Source organism: Thalassophryne amazonica, chromosome 4, assembly GCF_902500255.1.
Source record: "Thalassophryne amazonica chromosome 4, fThaAma1.1, whole genome shotgun sequence".
In the NCBI taxonomy this organism is placed as follows: domain Eukaryota; kingdom Metazoa; phylum Chordata; class Actinopteri; order Batrachoidiformes; family Batrachoididae; genus Thalassophryne; species Thalassophryne amazonica.
Genome location: NC_047106.1, coordinates 129852529 through 129872195, shown reverse-complemented (window position 1 = coordinate 129872195; position 19667 = coordinate 129852529). Strand labels below are relative to the sequence as shown.

At 44.1% G+C, this 19667-nt stretch overlaps 1 protein-coding gene across 1 annotated transcript in view; it reads left to right on the top strand.

Moving 5' to 3' along the window:
• Positions 1-19667, top strand: part of galnt17 (polypeptide N-acetylgalactosaminyltransferase 17) — a 193463-nt gene that overhangs the window by 112071 nt on the left and 61725 nt on the right. Inside the window, exons 4-5 of the mRNA XM_034168557.1 lie at positions 4986-5160; positions 16341-16538. Coding sequence (XP_034024448.1) covers positions 4986-5160; positions 16341-16538 — 373 coding nt within the window. The remainder of the gene's footprint in view (positions 1-4985; positions 5161-16340; positions 16539-19667) is intronic.

Here is a 19667-nt window from a genome sequence, read left to right as displayed (position 1 = left end):
CTCATGTTACATGTTGCATGTTTACACAGTTATCTGATTTTAAGAGGGTTTATGAACTAAATCAAATCAAATCAATTTCATTTATATAGCGCCAAATCACAACAAACAGTTGCCCCAAGGTGCTTTATATTGTAAGGCAAAGCCATACAATAATTACGGAAAAACCCCAACGGTCAAAAAGACCCCCTGTGAGCAAGCACTTGGAAACAGTGGGAAGGAAAAACTCCCTTTTAACAGGAAGAAACCTCCAGCAGAACCAGGCTCAGGGAGGGGCAGTCTTCTGCTGGGACTGGTTGGGGCTGAGGGAGAGAACCGGGAAAAAGACATGCTGTGGAGGGGAGCAGAGATCAATCACTAATGATTAAATGCAGAGTGGTGCATACAGAGCAAAAAGAGAAAGAAACACTCAATGCATTATGGGAACCCCCCAGCAGTCTACGTCTATAGCAGCATAACTAAGGGATGGTTCAGGGTCACCCGATCCAGCCCTAACTATAAGCTTTAGCAAAAAGGAAAGTTTTAAGCCTAATCTTAAAAGTAGAGAGGGTGTCTGTCTCCCTGATCCGAATTGGGAGCTGGTTCCACAGGAGAGGAGCCTGAAAGCTGAAGGCTCTGCCTCCCATTCTACTCTTACAAACCCTAGGAACTACAAGTAAGCCTGCAGTCTGAGAGCGAAGCGCCCTATTGGGGTGATATGGTACTACGAGGTCCCTAAGATAAGATGGGACCTGACTATTCAAAACCTTATAAATAAGAAGAAGAATTTTAAATTATATTCTAGAATTAACAGGAAGCCAATGAAGAGAGGCCAATATGGGTGAGATATGCTCTCTCCTTCTAGTCCCCGTCAGTACTCTAGCTGCAGCATTTTGAATTAACTGAAGGCTTTTCAGGGAACTTTTAGGACAACCTGATAATAATGAATTACAATAGTCCAGCCTAGAGGAAATAAATGCATGAATTAGTTTTTCAGCATCACTCTGAGACAAGACCTTTCTAATTTTAGAGATATTGCGTAAATGCAAAAAAGCGGTCTTACATATTTGTTTAATATGTGCTTTGAATGACATATCCTGATCAAAAATGACTCCAAGATTTCTCACAGTATTACTAGAGGTCAGGGTAATGCCATCCAGAGTAAGGATCTGGTTAGATGTTTCTAAGATTTGTGGGGCCAAGTACAATAACTTCAGTTTTATCTGAGTTTAAAAGCAGGAAATTAGAGGTCATCCATGTCCTTATGTCTATAAGACAATCCTGCAGTTTAGCTAATTGGTGTGTGTCCTCTGGCTTCATGGATAGATAAAGCTGGGTATCATCTGCGTAACAATGAAAATTTAAGCAATGCCATCTAATAATACTGCCTAAGGGAAGCATGTATAAAGTGAATAAAATTGGTCCTAGCACAGAATCTTGTGGAACTCCATAATTAACCTTAGTCTGTGAAGAAGATTCCCCATTTACATGAACAAATTGTAATCTATTAGATAAATATGATTCAAACCACCACAGCGCAGTGCCTTTAATACCTATGGCATGCTCTAATCTCTGTAATAAAATTTTATGGTCAACAGTATCAAAAGCAGCACTGAGGTCTAACAGAACAAGCACAGAGATGAGTCCACTGTCTGAGGCCATAAGAAGATCATTTGTAACCTTCACTAATGCTGTTTCTGTACTATATTGAATTCTAAAACCTGACTGAAACTCTTCAAATAGACCATTCCTCTGCAGATGATCAGTTAACTGTTTAACAACTACCCTTTCAAGAATTTTTGAGAGAAAAGGAAGGTTGGAGATTGGCCTATAATTAGCTAAGATAGCTGGGTCAAGTGATGGCTTTTTAAGTAATGGTTTAATTACTGCCACCTTAAAAGCCTGTGGTACATAGCCAACTAATAAAGATAGATTGATCATATTTAAGATCGAAGCATTAAATAATGGTAGGGCTTCCTTGAGCATCCTGGTAGGAATGGGGTCTAATAGACATGTTGATGGTTTGGATGAAGTAACTAATGAAAATAACTCAGACTGAACAATCTGAGAGAAAGAGTCTAACCAAATACCGGCATCACTGAAAGCAGCCAAAGATAACGATACGTCTTTGGGATGGTTATGAGTAATTTTTTCTCTAATAGTTAAAATTTTATTAGCAAAGAAAGTCATGAAGTCATTACTAGTTAAAGTTAAAGGAATACTCGGCTCAATAGAGCTCTGACTCTTTGTCAGCCTGGCTACAGTGCTGAAAAGAAACCTGGGGTTGTTCTTATTTTCTTCAATTAGTGATGAGTAGTAAGATGTCCTAGCTTTACGGAGGGCTTTTTATAGAGCAACAGACTCTTTTTCCAGGCTAAGTGAAGATCTTCTAAATTAGTGAGACGCCATTTCCTCTCCAACTTACGGGTTATCTGCTTTAAGCTGCGAGTTTGTGAGTTATACCACGGAGTCAGGCACTTCTGATTTAAAGCTCTCTTTTTCAGAGGAGCTACAGCATCCAAAGTTGTCTTCAATGAGGATGTAAAACTATTGAGGAGATACTCTATCTCACTTACAGAGTTTAGGTAGCTACTCTGCACTGTGTTGGTATATGGCATTAGGGAACATAAAGAAGGAAACATATCCTTAAACCTAGTTACAGCGCTTTCTGAAAGACTTCTAGTGTAATGAAACTTATTCCCCACTGCTGGGTAGTCCAGGGAATACTGTTAAGTCTTCAATTTCCATACCATAAGTCAGAACAAGATCTAAGGTATGATTAAAGTGGTGGGTGGACTCATTTACATTTTGAGCAAAGCCAGTTGAGTCTAATAATAGATTAAATGCAGTGTTGAGGCTGTCATTCTCAGCATCTGTGTGGATGTTAAAATCGCCCACTATAATTATCTTATCTGAGCTAAGCACTAAGTCAGACAAAAGTTCTGAAAATTCACAGAGAAACTCACAGTAACGACCAGGAGGACGATAGATAACAACAAATAAAACTGGTTTTTGGGACTTCCAATTTGGATGGACAAGACTAAGAGTCAAGCTTTCAAATGAATTAAAGCTCTGTCTGGGTTTTTGATTAATTAATAAGCTGGAATGGAAGATTGCTGCTAATCCTCCGCCTCGGCCCGTGCTACGAGCGTTCTGACAGTTAGTGTGACTCGGGGGTGTTGACTCATTTAAACTAACATAATCATCCTGCTGTAACCAGGTTTCTGTAAGGCAGAATAAATCAATATGTTGATCAATTATTATATCATTTACTAACAGGGACTTAGAAGAGAGAGACCTAATGTTTAATAGACCACATTTAACTGTTTTAGTCTGTGGTGCAGTTGAAGGTGCTATATTATTTTTTCTTTTTGAATTTTTATGCTTAAATAGATTTTTGCTGGTTATTGGTAGTCTGGGAGCAGGCACCGTCTCTACGGGGATGGGGTAATGAGGGGATGGCAGGGGGAGAGAAGCTGCAGAGAGGTGTGTAAGACTACAACTCTGCTTCCTGGTCCCAACCCTGGATAGTCACGGTTTGGAGGATTTAAGAAAATTGGCCAGATTTCTAGAAATGAGAGCTGCTCCATCCAAAGTGGGATGGATGCCGTCTCTCCTAACAAGACCAGGTTTTCCCCAGAAGCTTTGCCAATTATCTATGAAGCCCACCTCATTTTTTGGACACCACTCAGACAGCCAGCAATTCAAGGAGAACATGCGGCTAAACATGTCACTCCCGGTCCGATTGGGGAGGGGCCCAGAGAAAACTACAGAGTCCGACATTGTTTTTGCAAAGTTACACACCGATTCAATGTTAATTTTAGTGACCTCCGATTGGCGTAACCGGGTGTCATTACTGCCGACGTGAATTACAATCTTACCAAATTTATGCTTAGCCTTAGCCAGCAGTTTCAAATTTCCTTCAATGTCGCCTGCTCTGGCCCCCGGAAGACAATTGACTATGGTTGCTGGTGTTGCTAACTTCACATTTCTCAAAACAGAGTCGCCAATAACCAGAGTTTGTTCCTCGGCGGGTGTGTCGCCGAGTGGGGAAAAACGGTTAGAAATGTGAACGGGTTGGCGGTGTACACGGGGCTTCTGTTTAGGGCTACGCTTCCTCCTCACAGTCACCCAGTCGGCCTGCTTTCCCGGCTGCTCGGGATCTGCCAGAGGGAAACTAACGGCGGCTAAGCTACCTTGGTCCGCACTGACTACAGGGGCCTGGCTAGCTGTAGACTATTCCACGGTGCGGAGCCAAGTCTCCAATTCGCCCAGCCTGGCCTCCAAAGCTACGAATAAGCTACACTTATTACAAGTACCATTACTGCTAAAGGAGGCCGAGGAATAATTAAACATTTCACACCCAGAGCAGAAAAGTGCGGGAGAGACAGGAGAAGCCGCCATGCTAAACCGGCTAAGAGCTAGTAGCTGCGCTAAGCTAGCGGATTCCTAAAAACACACAAAGTGAATAACGTGTAAATAATTTAGAGGTGATTCAGCAGAGGGAGTGCTTTAGTTAAGGCACGTGAAGATAACACTGTGAAACAAATCGTTATCTAGGTAACTAGATCAATCTAACTGCGCAGATTAAACAGCCAACAGATACAGCAAAACACAGCTGTGCTCCGGAACAGGAAGTGATACAATACCGCAGTGAGAGCCAACCACCAGTAGAGGCAAGCCTCTACTGGTGGTATGAACTAGTATGCTAAGTTCATAAAACCCTCATAAAATCAGATAAGGACTTATTAAAACATCTTGAGTGTAAAGTCCATCATGTGAGAAATTTTAATATATGTTTTTTTTTGTTTGTTTGTTTTTTGTTTTTTTAAACAACATTAAAAAATTCAAATGTGTTAAAGCTCAAGGGTGCAAAATTGTTTTCATAGAAAACATGTATGGCAGAAAAACTGGAGCTGGTCATCGCATGGTGCCGTATTCTCAACTGAAACAAATTCATTCTGTTGCACTTATCCATGGGTGTTGTGCACATTGTCTTTTGGATGCAGAGGAGCTGAAAAGACCCCTAGAAGAGTATGTGAACAGACGCTATCCTGGTCTAGTAAAGATCGTGAGGAACCACAAGAGAGAAGGACTCATCCGAGCTAGAATGGAGGGCTGGAAGGTGGCCAGTGGTGACGTAACGGGCTTTTTTGATGCCCACATGGAGTTCACTCCGTTCTGGTGAGTAAGGTTGGCAATATAGATAGATTACCCAAGAACTGGATCTCAGATACTAAAAGATTATACAGACTGAGGTATAAGTACAAAAAACACAGAGGTCTGATATTCCCGTACAGACTGAGCAATCGTTTATTCATATATATATATATATATATGTGTGTATATATATATATATATATATATATAAATACATGAACTTACAGTATTGCCCAAATATAAGTCAGAGACCTGTTTGCTTCACCTCCAAGGTAAATGGATTACATTTATAAAGCGCTTTTCCATCTGCATCAGATGCTCAAAGCCCTTTACAATTATGCCTCACATTCACACAAACACACACACACACCGATGTCAGGGTACGAGTCTCCATGAAGAACTTGCCAACAGATGGTCTGGTCGTTACCTTATAAGCTTTTGATCTGTGTGTTTTTTCAGATGCTGTTTAGATATTTATGGAGTACGTTCATATCCGACTTGGTTTTTCTATTCGTGTTTTTAGCTTTCTGGTTTGTAACTAATGGGATACGCATTTCGGACCGATTGTCATGGTATAAAATATTGGACCGGAAATCAGAGCGCGCATAGCGTCGCAGCCATATAATAAATTAGTTTAATTTTTGTTTTTCCTGAAAATAACATGAAGACTTTCAACATAGGAAAGTCTTTTTTAGCTATTTTTAAATTAGACTATGTACATTTTTGTTCCCCGCCATGAAATAAGGGGGACTACTGAAATGGACTTCGTCTCTCTGTCCGTCCGTCCATCCATCCATCTGTCACGTTTTGAGGGCTCTAGATTTCCCCTCTCACCCCTTCAATCAATCAATCAATCAATCAATCAATTTTTTTATATAGCGCCAAATCACAACAAACAGTTGCCCCAAGGCCCTTTATATTGTAAGGCAAGGCCATACAATAATCATGTAAAACCCCAACGGTCAAAACGACCCCCTGTGAGCAAGCACTTGGCTACAGTGGGAAGGAAAAACTCCCTTTTAACAGGAAGAAACCTCCAGCAGAACCAGGCTCAGGGAGGGGCAGTCTTCTGCTGGGACTGGTTGGGGCTGAGGGAGAGAACCAGGAAAAAGACATGTTGTGGAGGGGAGCAGAGATCGATCACTAATGATTAAATGCAGAGTGGTGCATACAGAGCAAAAAGAGAAAGAAACAGTGCATCATGGGAACCCCCCAGCAGTCTACGTCTACAGCAGCATAACTAAGGGATGGTTCAGGGTCACCTGATCCAGCCCTAACTATAAGCTTTAGCAAAAAGGAAAGTTTTAAGCCTAATCTTAAAAGTAGAGAGGGTGTCTGTCTCCCTGATCTGAATTGGGAGCTGGTTCCACAGGAGAGGAGCCTGAAGCTGAAGGCTCTGCCTCCCATTCTACTCTTACAAACCCTAGGAACTACAAGTAAGCCTGCAGTCTGAGAGCGAAGCGCTCTATTGGGGTGATATGGTACTACGAGGTCCCTAAGATAAGATGGGACCTGATTATTCAAAACCTTATAAGTAAGAAGAAGAATTTTAAATTCTATTCTAGAATTAACAGGAAGCCAATGAAGAGAGGCCCCTTGCACCCCCTTGCATACACAATATGCGTGTCTAGGCGTATGACCTTGGCCCAGATTTTCGAAGTCACCCAAGACAATGGCCGACAAAGACACCCAGCGCTTGACCACAGATCGTCACTTTATTTCTTCAAAAATCACTTCTGCAGCTTCCATTTGTATTGAACACCTATAGGAAATCATGCATTCTGACTCCTTTGTGTTATGTTTCGGACGTGGTCGGAGCACCGACCCAGCGTTTGAAAGGACCCAGCATAAAATAAGCAGAGCACGGTTCAAAAGGTAACAGAATTTAATCAACATAACAGTGGGTGAAGTGCTAAACAACTAAAAAGTCCGCGGTCTGGTGAGGTGGAAACACGGCGCGCTCTCAACAGCGCAAACGGTCCGGAGCCACAGCAGTTCGGACCCAGGGACCCCGCCGACACCCCCCAGGTGGCCGCGACAAACCAAGTCTGTGAAGAAAGAAAACATGGAGGTGAGTCCAACTCCACACAGAGAGACACAGCTCAAAGGTGCACGCAATCAGCAAACACTTCCTGGCTTAAATATATATATCAGCTTCTCACCCTGCAGGCACGGAACAACTCAGTTCAAATCTCCACTGCAGCAGAAGCTGATTAGACAATTAGCATAACGTGACAGCTCACTAACACAAGGTGTGAGGGACACCAAATCCACTGTCATTACTTCATAAAAGTCACCAAAACCAAATTACCTCAGGAAGTGTGCTGAAGAGCGTGAGACATCACCCAATCCTCCTTCACAGACTGTGGCGTCAAACCTGGAGTGGTCTCTGCATCCGTGATGGTGAGATTGTTCTCCTGACGTTGATCTCACACGTCTGCTCACAAGGTCGAGTCTCTGGCACTCACACACTGTGCATTCAAGGTTTAAATGCAGCAATCTCTGATCAAGACAAAATACACCACAGCTGTGAGTCCTGATGACCTGCACATGAAAACAAGCCTCAGGTGTTCAGGGTGAGGTCCTAATGCTCAGCCACTCAGTCCTGAATGCATACCACCTGGTGGGAGAAACAGAAAACAAAAACCAAGCCAGCCAAACACCCCAGCCCACAACAGTACCCCACCCTCACGGGAAGCCTCCCGGCGACCACACGGACCTGGGCCAGAAAAAACAAAGCCCCCCTCCAGGGACCATGGCTGGAATGTTGGCTGGGAACAAAAAACACCTCCTGCAGATTCAGTTTCGGCTCCTTGTGCTGACGATCCAGCTGGGAAAGGCCCATCTCCAGGAGCTGTGCGTTACTGTGCTCTGACGACAGCTCCATCATCAGCTGCTCCACCTGCAATGTTCATTTCTTCATGCAGTCATTGATCATCTCAATGTTGAGCCTCTCCAGCTCTTCCCTCAGCTGCATAACGCACGCTTCCAGCCGCCTCTTCTCTGTCAACAGGGAACTCCGTGCCAAGACCATCACTCTCATCCTGGAGCTCATCCTTTCCCACCCTGAGCCTGTCTGCAGCAGACTGCTCCGCAGCTGACACTCCAGTGCAGAGACATCCTTTGTTGACTTTAATGGTCTTGCCCTCTGTTTCATTTATCAAACCTGTTAGAGTCTCCACCTTTGCGTTCATTCCTGTCGACTCTTGCTTTAGTTGTTCACTTTGCATAATTTTGGCCAGGGGTTCTTGAACCTGTGCACTCAGCCTTCTTCCGACTAAGTGTTAAAGTCTGCTTAGTCATAAAACAAAAAAAAAGACAAACACAAACAACCATACCAACCCCCCCTCCGCAGAGGAACCGTCCCATCAACCCCGGGAAGAGGAGAAAAGAAAAACACAACCCAAACTTAAGCTTGCAAACAAAAAAAAACACTAACACCCCCCCAGACGACATGTAGGGACCAACACCCCCCAGAGGACATCCCGCCAGCTCCAGGAGTAATAACCACAGCCGAGGTCCCTCTGGGATCCAAAGTCACCCACGGGGACTCCCAGCGCCTCCCAGAGGACCGTTCCATCAAACCCCAGGAGACGCCCCCCCCCTCATGACTAACAGACCCAGCCCCGGCCGTCTACGGCTAGATGGACCCACCGCCCTTTCCCCCCCAGAGGTCACCACAGTCACACCCTGAGGGCGGAAACTGGGGGGGAAAAAAAAACAACATACAAACAAAACAACCCCAACCCCACCCCCTCAGCGCAATGGAAACTGGAAGTACGTCCAGTGTCACCAACCACGACTATACCCCAAAAGTCACCGGGAGGAGTGGAACAGCGGTATGGCGTACGGCACAAGACGGCGCCACCCCTCCGACTTTTAAACCAGCCACCAGCTGCGGGTATATTCCACTGCCCCTAACCTCAGCTACGCTGATGGCATACGGCGCAAAGGCGCGCTGAAGCCGGAGGTGGAACAGGGAATCAACAAAAAAACAACACCACCCCGAACCCCCCCCTCCCGGATGCAGAGGTCACCTGGGAAACGCCCAGCACAACCAAACTGCACCACCCAAGCAACGCCGACAACCTACGGCTCACACGGCTGGGGCCAGGGGAGAAGACAGGGAAGTAAAAACCCCCCCAAAAAATACCCCAAACCCCCCCCCCCTCCCGGGTGCAGAGGTTACCTGGGAAACGCCCAGCATAACCAAACTGCACCACTCCAGCAACACCGACAACGTACGGCTCACACGGCTGGAGCCAGAGGAGAAGAGAGGGAACAACAAAAACAAAAAAAAGAAAAAACAACCCAGTTACCCCCCCCCCCATCACCCCCCAGAGGACCGTCCCATCAAACCCTGGGAGGTGAAACCAAAAGAAATAAAAAGACCAACAGACAACATAAAGTCACCCTGGGTCAAACTATGCTCCAGACAGCCTGCATTTTCAACTCCACCAGACCACAGACAGTGCTTTAAAACCCACAAAAACAACAAATTAACCCCTGATAAAACACCTCATACTAAAACAAGAAACAGATAATAGACCAATAAAAAAAAACTAACACTGGCCTACGTCGTCAAGTGCAAAGAATGGAAAAACATTGTGTTTCCATCCTTTGAACCTGAACGGTAATGTGACTCTGTCACCAACAGAGGGAGCCAAAGTGCCAAATAAGAAAATCCCCGTGGTAACAGAGTAAAAACCCATTCACACCGCTGTAAATAACAGCAGGTTATAACAAACAGCTTAAAGTGCAAACTAAATACCACCGGGGCTGCTACAACAGGCGTCGGAGCCAGCTGCACGGGAGGAGACGGGGCTACAGCCGTAACAGCGGGGTGCGACACGACCCAAGCTGTAAACTCCACCATGCGCGCACCAACGCGCACAACCCGGGCGGAGAGCACCCGTAACTGATCCCGGATCAACTCCAACATCTGCTGCAGCCTTCCCGGCAAAAATACCGTCTCTGTTTCCGCTGGTCCATTGTTAAATGGCCAGAGACTACTGTTATGTTTCGGACGCGGTCGGAGCACTGACCCAGCGTTTGAAAGGACCCAGCATAAAATAAGCAGAGCACGGTTCAAAAGGTAACAGAATTTAATCAACATAACAGTGGGTGAAGTGCTAAACAACTAAAACGTCCGCGGTCTGGTGAGGTGGAAACACGACGCGCTCTCAACAGCGCAAATGGTCCGGAGCCACAGCAGTTCGGACCCAGGGACCCCGCCGACACCCCCCAGGTGGCCGCGACAAACCAAGTCTGTGAAGAAAGAAAACATGGAGGTGAGTCCAACTCCACACAGAGAGACACAGCTCAAAGGTGCACGCAATCAGCAAACACTTCCTGGCTTAAATATATATATATCAATCAGCTTCTCACCCTGCAGGCACGGAACAACTCAGTTCAAATCTCCACTGCAGCAGAAGCTGATTAGACAATTAGCATAACGTGACAGCTCACTAACACAAGGTGTGAGGGACACCAAATCCACTGTCATTACTTCATAAAAGTCACCAAAACCAAATTACCTCAGGAAGTGTGCTGAAGAGCGTGAGACCTCACCCAATCCTCCTTCACAGACTGTGGCGTCAAACCTGGAGCAGTCTCTGCGTCCGTGATGGTGAGATTGTTCTCCTGACGTCGATCTCACACGTCTGCTCACAAGGTCGAGTCTCTGGCAATCACACACTGTGCATTCAAGGTTTAAATGCAGCAATCTCTGATTAAGACAAAATACACCACAGCTGTGAGTCCTGATGACCTGCACGTGATAACAAGCCTCAGGTGTTCAGGGTGAGGTCCTAATGCTCAGCCACTCAGTCCTGAATGCATACCACCTGGTGGGAGAAACAAGAAAACAAAACCAAGCCAGCCAAACACCCCAGCACACAACACCTTTGACCTGACTGCATTTGACCTTGGAACTCGAGGTCAAACATGACAGTTAGTGAAAAAAGGCAGCATCTGACCTCAGAAATGGTTAGTTTCTGTTAACACCTACACATACATACCACCATAATACATGGGGGACCTCAGCCGAGTACTTGCTTTTTAATATCATCATTGACAAGTTACTGCTATTTAAACTGCGTACTAGGGATGTAACAGTGCATCGCTAACTGATTAAATAAAACTCATTGCAAAAATACCCCAGCTGTATGAGCATAAAGTAGGAAAGAGAATGTGACCTTTTGACCTCTTAAAATAGGTCAAGGTTAGCCATCTTTGAAGTTGTCCAAGATCTGTGTCCCCAAGAATGTTCCCTGTGAATTTGAAGACCCTGCAGTAATAGGACTGGACTTATGCTGAGTACAGACAGTACCAAATGGACGGACGGACGCAAAGCATTCGCAATACATGAAGATCAATATAGACGCATAATGATTTAAAGTGATTCAGATGAAATTGAACCATGATGCTCTTCACACACACACACCACACACCAGAGACCCAGATGAAGTTACTTTCAGGCTGGTTATTCGACAGACTTCAGTGACCATCTGTCCCATCTGTCTAGCGTTGGGACCAGGAGGCAGAGCTGTGTCTATACATCTCTCTGCAGCTTCTCTCCCCCTCCCATCCCCTATTACCCCATCCCCGTAGAGACGGTGCCTGCTCCCAGACCACCAATAACTAGCAAAAATCTATTTAAGCATAAAAATTCAAAAGAAAAAATAATATAGCACCTTCAATTGCACCACAGACTAAAACAGTTAAATGTGGTCTATTAAACATTAGGTTCTCTTTCTTCTAAGTCCCTGTTGGTAAATGATATAATAATTGATCAACGTATTGATTTATTCTGCCTAACAGAAACTTGGTTACAGCAGGATGAATATGTTAGGTTTAAATGAGTCAAACACCCCCGAGTCACACTAACTGTCAGAAATGCTCGTAGCACGGGCCGGGGCGGAGGATTAGCAGCAATCTTCCATTCCAGCTTATTAATTAATCAAAAACCTAGACAGAGCTTTAATTCATTTGAAAGCTTGTCTCTTAGTCTTGTCCATCCAAATTGGAAGTCCCAAAAACCAGTTTTATTTGTTATTATCTATCGTCCACCTGGTCGTTACTGTGAGTTTCTCTGTGAATTTTCAGACCTTTTGTCTGACTTAGTGCTTAGCTCAGATAAGATAATTATAGTGGGCGATTTTAACATCCACACAGATGCTGAGAATGACAGCCTCAACACTGCATTTAATCTATTATTAGACTCTATCGGCTTTGCTCAAAAAGTAAATGAGTCCACCCACCACTTTAATCATATTTTAGATCTTGTTCTGACTTATGGTATGGAAATAGAAGACTTAACAGTATTCCCTGAAAACTCCCTTTTGTCTGATCATTTTTTAATAACATTTACATTTACCCTGATGGACTACCCTGCAGTGGGGAATAAGTTTCATTACACTAGAAGTCTTTCAGAAAGCGCTGTAACTAGGTTTAAGGATATGATTCCTTCTTTATGTTCTCTAATGTCATATACCAACACAGAGCAGAGTAGCTACCTAAACTCTGTAAGGGAGTTAGAGTATGCTTGTCAATAGTTTTACATCCTCATTGAAGACAACTTTGGATGCTGTAGCTCCTCTGAAAAAGAGAGCTTTAATCAGAAGTGTCTGACTCCGTGGTATACTCACAAACTCGTAGCTTAAAGCAGATAACCCGTAAGTTGGAGAGGAAATGGCGTCTCACTAATTTAGAAGATCTTCACTTAGCCTGGAAAAAGAGTTTGTTGCTCTATAAGAAAGCCCTTCGTGAAGCTAGGACATCTTTCTACTCATCATTAATTGAAGAAAATAAGAACAACCCCAGGTTTCTTTTCAGCACTGTAGCCAGGCTGACAAAGAGTCAGAGCTCTATTGAGCTGAGTATTCCATTAACTTTAACTAGTAATGACTTCATGACTTTCTTTGCTAACAAAATTTGACTATTAGAGAAAAAATTACTCATAACCATCCCAAAGATGTATCGTTATCTTTGGCTGCTTTCAGTGGATGCCGGTAATTTGGTTAGACTCTTTCTCTCCGATTGTTCTGTCTGAGTTATTTTCATTAGTTACTTCATCCAAACCATCAACATGCTTATTAGACCCCATTCCTGCCAGGCTGCTCAAGGAAGTCCCTACCATTATTTAATGCTTCAATCTTAAATATGATCAATCTATCTTTGTTAGTTGGTTATGTACCACAGGCCTTTAAGGTGGCAGTAATTAAACCATTACTTAAAAAGCCATCACTTGACCCAGCTATCTTAGCTAATTATAGGCCAATCTCCAACCTTCCTTTTCTCTCAAAGATTCTTGAGAGGGTAGTTGTAAAAACAGCTAACTGATCACCTGCAGAGGAATGGTCTATTTGAAGAGTTTCAGTCAGGTTTTAGAATTCATCATAGTACAGAAACAGCATTAGTGAAGGTTACAAATGATCTTCTTATGGCTATCGGACAGTGACTTATCTCTGTGCTTGTTCTGTTGGAGACCTCAGTGCTGCTTTTGTACTGTTGACCATAAATTTTATTACAGAGATTAGAGCATGTCATAGGTTGAATCATATTTGTCTAATAGATTACAGTTTGTTCATGTAAATGGGGAATCTTCTCACAGACTAAAGTTAATTATGGAGTTCCACAAGGTTCTGTGCTAGGACCAATTTTATTCACTTTATACATGCTTCCCTTGGGCAGATTATTAGACGGTATTGCTTAAATTTTCATTGTACGCAGATGATACCCAGCTTTATCTGTCCATGAAGCCAGAGGATACGCACCAATTAGCTAAACTGCAGGATTGTCTTACAGACATAAAGACATGGATGACCTCTAATTTCCTGGCTTTTAAACTCAGATAAAACTGAAGTTATTGTACTTGCCCACAAATCTTAGAAGCATGGTTGGTCTAACCAGATCGTTACTCTCTGGATGGCATTTCCCTGATCTCTAGTAATACTGTGAGAAATCTTGGAGTTATTTTTGATCAGGATATGTCATTCAAAGCGCATATTAAACAAATATGTAGGACTGCCTTTTTGCATTTACGCAATATCTCTAAAATCAGAAAGGTCTTGTCTCAGAGTGATGCTGAAAAACTAATTCATGCATTGTTTCCTCTAGCTGGACTATTGTAATTCATTATTATCAGGGTTGTCCTAAAAGTTCCCTAAAAAGCCTTCAGTTGGTTCAGAATGCTGCAGCTAGAGTACTGACGGGGACTAGCAGGAGAGAGCATATCTCACCCGTGTTGGCCTCCCTTCATTGGCTTCCTGTTAATGCTAGAATAGAATTTAAAATTCTTCTTCTTACTTATAGGTTTTGAATAATCAGGTCCCATCTTATCTTAGGGACCTCGTAGTACCATATTACCCCATTAGAGCGCTTCGCTCTCAGACTGCGGGCTTACTTGTAGTTCCTAGGGTTTGTAAGAGTAGAATGGGAGGCAGAGCCTTCAGCTTTCAGGCTCCTCTCCTGTGGAACCAGCTCCCAATTCAGATCAGGGAGACAGATACCCATCTCTACTTTTAAAGATTAGGCTTAAAACTTTCCTTTTCGCTAAGGCTTATAGTTAGGGCTGGATCGGGTTGACCCTGGACCATCCCTTGGTTAGTTGCTTTAGACGTAGACTGTGTTTCATAATTATTGTATGGCTTTGCCTTGCAATGTGGAGTGCCTTGGGGCAACTGTTTGTTGTGATTTGGCGCTATACAAGAAAAAGTTGATTGATTGATTGATCTGTCGAAACACCAGCATGAAACCAACTTCACAGCGGGACGTCGTAGCTCTTTGTGGTCTTTGTGGTGACCAGCTTTAACACTGGTTTCAGGAAAAGCCACATTGAATTCCAACGCTGTCCAACTGGGTGATACAGATGATATTTTCGAGCATCATTGATGTGAAATGTGAAGATGTAAACCAAACATGTTAAGTGATAAACGCTGCATTATTTGTTTGACTGAAGCTGGGCCAAGCCAGCCTCCAATCAGAATGCATCTTTTTAATCATCTGGTGGTTTTGAACCAATGTACAATGAGAAAAAAACAGCATTTGTATTGATATTATATTTTATAGGGAAAAAATGATTTGTTTTTAATTTCTCAAGTCAGAGGTGTGGCAGCATACGAGGTCTGTCAAAGTATAGGTCCTTTTATTTTTTCAAAAACTATATGGATTTCATTCATATGTTTTTACGTCAGACATGCTTGAACCCTCGTGCGCATGCGTAAGTTTTTCCACGTCTGTCTGTGACGTCATTCGCCTGTGAGCACTCCTTGTGGGAGGAGTCGTCCAGCCCCTCGTCGGAATTCCTTTGTCTGAGAAGTTGCTGAGAGACTGGCGCTTTGTTTATCAAAATTTTTTCTAAACCTGTGAGACACATCGAAGTGGACACGGTTCGAAAAATTAAGCTGGTTTCGGTGAAAATTTTAACGGCTGATGAGAGATTTGAGGTGATACTGTCGCTTTAAGGACTTCAAGAAGTCACAAAAGCTGGAGTTTTAAACCTAACCAGACCCCTCCTACTGAGAGGCAGACGGCTATAGGCTAGTGACTAAACAATAGTTAACTAAATGCTCTAGTTAGCACACTCCTAATGACAGGGCAGCTGTCCCCCCTAATGATGGGATGGACGCCTCTCCTGATGGCTCCCTTGATGACTCTGCTGATGACGTGAATGACTCATTACCATGAACAAAAGACTGAAACTGCTTTGACCTGAGTACCCCATTGTAAACAGGGGATAAAGCGTGTCTCAGACCCCCTCCCCGGTTAAGGCTGGGTTTCAAACCGGGGAGGGGGTCTGAGACACGCTTTATCCCCTGTTTACAATGGGGTACTCAGGTCAAAGCAGTTTCAGTCTTTTGTTCATGGTAATGAGGTATTGTTTAGTCACTAGCCTATAGCTGTCTGCCTTTCGGTAGGAGGGGTCTGGTTAGGTTTAAAACTCCAGCTTTTGTGACTTCTTGATTAATCTTCTCTACAAGAGTCAAGACAGAAGTCAGACCACCAGAGCAAGAATTTTAGCTGAGGAAGCTTCTGCGATTTGAAGCGAAACATCCTCGCATCAAGCAACCCAGTCCAGTCGAAGATTCAAGCTTCTCTACTATGGAAACCACCTGGACAACTGAGAGCCTACACAGAAACATCTGAAAGTATCCTTTGTTCTTGAGTTTGTGTATGTAATATGTGGGTTTATATTTTGTCAGGGCTGAGCCAGTTCTGGCCAGAATCAAAGAAGACCACACGAGGATCATTTTGCCATCCATCGACAATATCAAGCATGAAACTTTTGAGCTTGAGTCCTACGGTAACTCAGCTCATGGCTACAACTGGGAGCTGTGGTGCATGTACATTAGTCCACCCAAACAGTGGCTGGATGAAGGGGACATGTCTGCCCCAATCAGGTAGGTTGATTGACAAGCACACAGTTAGATGAAGTCATTCATCAACACACACTTGGGCAATGACAGAGACACCTGCAGAGGCGTGATTGGGAGAAACAGCCTCCCCAATCTAGACTCAAGTGGACATTTGTTATTGGACGTCTGTGCTAGTCACAGACTGTCCGTCGCGAACACCGTGTTCGAACATAAGGATGCTCATAAATGTACATGGTACCAGAATACCCTATGCTGAAAGTCAATGATCAATTTGTGATCGTATCATCTGATCTGATGCTGCATGTTCTGGATACTCGGTGAAGAGAGGGTCAGAGCTGTGAACTGATCACCATCTGGTAGTGAGTTGGATCAGAGGGTGGGGGAGGAATTTGGACAGACATGGTAAGCCCAAAAGGTGAACTCTTAATGTCTGCAGGAGCCCACTATCGATAGATCTTCAAATTCACACCTCTAGTGGACCTTTTCTGGCATTGCTGTGGAGGTTGGTGGCATTGAATGGGCGATGTTCAGAGCTTCCATTGCTGAAGCTGCAGTGGAGGTCTTGGGTATCTCAAGGGGCAGCAACCCTTGAACACCATGGTGGACACCGGTGGTCAGGGAAGTTGTCAGGTACCAACAGGCCTGATGGGTGGCAGCCTCTGCTGTGATGGAGGCAAAGCAGTGGGTGTGGGAGGAGTTTGGAGCAAACATGGAGAAGGACTTTCGGTCGGCACCAGGTTGCTTCTGGCTGACCTTGAGGGACCTCAGGAGAGGAAAAATGTGGAACCATCCAAGCTATTACAGTAAGGATGGGACTCTGTTGATCTCAAATGAGGAGGTAATCGGGCGCTTGGAAGGAACACTTTGAGGATATCCTGCAACGATTGGAGCCCACCTCTATCGTAGGGCAGAGCTGGAATCATCGTCAAATTCCCTGCTGGAAGTCACTGAGGCAGTCAAACAACTCTGCAGTGGCAAGGCCCCGGGGGTTAGTGAGATCCGTCCAGAAATGCAGAAGGCTCTGAGTGTGAAGGGATTGCCTTGGATGAGACGTCTCTTCACATTGTGTGGCGGTCTGGGACAGTGCCTAAGGCAGAGGTCTCAACCAGTTCCAGAAAGGGCCGAGAGGGTACAGGCTTTCTGTGCAACAACCCACTCCAGCAGGTGATTTCATGATTAACTGATTTCAACCTGTTCAAAGGATGTTAATCAGTGAAATCACCTGCTGGAGTGGGTGGTTGCACAGAAAAACCTGCACCCTCTCAGCCCTTTCTGGAACCAGTTTGAGACCTCTGGCCTAAGGAGTGGCAAACTGAGTTGGTGGTCCCCATATTTAAAAAAGGGGACCAAAGAGTGTGTGCCAATGACAAGGGCCTTACACTACTCAGCCTCCCTGGTAAAGTCTACTCCAGGGTGTTGGAAAGGAGGGTTTGGCCGATGTCGAACCTCTGATTGAAGAGGAACATTGTGGGTCCGTCTTGGTCGTGGAACAAGCAAACCAACTCTTCACTCTCACAAGGACCCTGGAGGGTGCCTGGGAGTATGCCCATGCAGTCTACATGTGTTTTGTGGACTTGGAGAAGGCATATGATCAGTAACCCGGGAGATACTGTGGGAGGTGCTGTGGGAGTATGGAGTGAGGGGGTTCACGAGTGAGGGGACAATGGAGACTTACACTTCATTGCTGGAGAATCGGTGCAGCAGGTACAGTGTTGCATTCGCTCTACTGGACACTTGTGATGAAAAGGGACCTAAGCCAAAAGTTGAAGCCCTCCCTAGGGTGGTGTTCCAGGTATGTCCATCTGGTTGGAGACCCCAGGGAAGACCCAGGACTAGGTGGAGAGATTATATCTCCACACTGGTCTGAAACCCCTCGGTATCTGCCAATCAGAGGTGGTTAGTGGGCCCAGGACATGGAGGTTTGCGGTCCCTCTGCCGGAGCTGTTGCTAGATGTAGATGGTCAGCTCACATCTAGGAGCGTACACTGGTGCCCACGTCATCACAAACACTGTGGGGTCTTGGATGTCAACCACCTAGGCGGACAAAACCGATTTATCCTCATCTGTCTGCTGCAGCCACATGAAGGTGGGTCTCCCCGTTGGACTTTCCATCCGCTAGGGCCTTCAATACTGAAGCATCTTGTGCTAAATCATGCCCAGAGGAAGGCACCACATGTCCAAAATTAGGTATCCCCTCATAATGCAAGTGACACTCTTCATCTTAGTCTTTATAAGGTAACCAAGTATTGAAGAGTTAATTAAATTTTATAGGAGTTCTGTGTTAAAAATGTTCACATTCAGATGAAGTGACTTCACTTGCAACAACAAACCTCAATAATAATACATAGGAAGCACAATATTTAGAATAGATTTGATTAAATGTACCTAATGGTTTGGCACGTGGCTGCACATTGTGTGACTATATATGTGTTACTTAATATGTGGGTAATTCTACAATAACAGAATTACAGTCAATTTTAATGGTAACTAAAATATAGCCAGAATTTTGCTTATCATTGTAATTCAGATACGGCAGAATTGCTAATGTATTGTCAGGTCATTAGTGCATCTATCTGTTATTTTATTCTTATTATTTATTTTTTTGCCTTGCCACAGGGGACACCTGCCAATGAGCGGCTGTTCTTTGTGGTCCCACCGTAACTTTTTCGGGGCACCTCGTGCCTGTTTGACCAGGCATGGATGTCTATGGAGGGGAGAACATCGAACTGGGCATGAGGGTTCGTGTGTCATTGTTCAGTCTTGTTATTTGTATATTTTCTGGAGTATAACTCATGGTTTTTGAGAGGTCCTAAGACTTATAATCTAGTGCAATTTACATACTTACGTAATAGAACACCTATTTACAGTATATAAGACTTTACCAGGAAGCAGAGCACTAAACAAAATAAAATCAAATAATAAAAACTACACAACAACAATGCACAAAAATTCCAAATTAAAGATCTGATAACAAAGAAACAAGTTGCAACTTATACTCCAGTGTGAGTTATATATGTTTTTTTTTCATTAACAAGAGGAGAGACAACCTGAACAAGAGTCTCAGGTTGTCCTTCCTCTTCCACAGCGACGCCTTTGTATTGTGTGCAGAATGTGATTTTGCATTTTCTTGTTGAAATGTGTGTGAATGTCCCT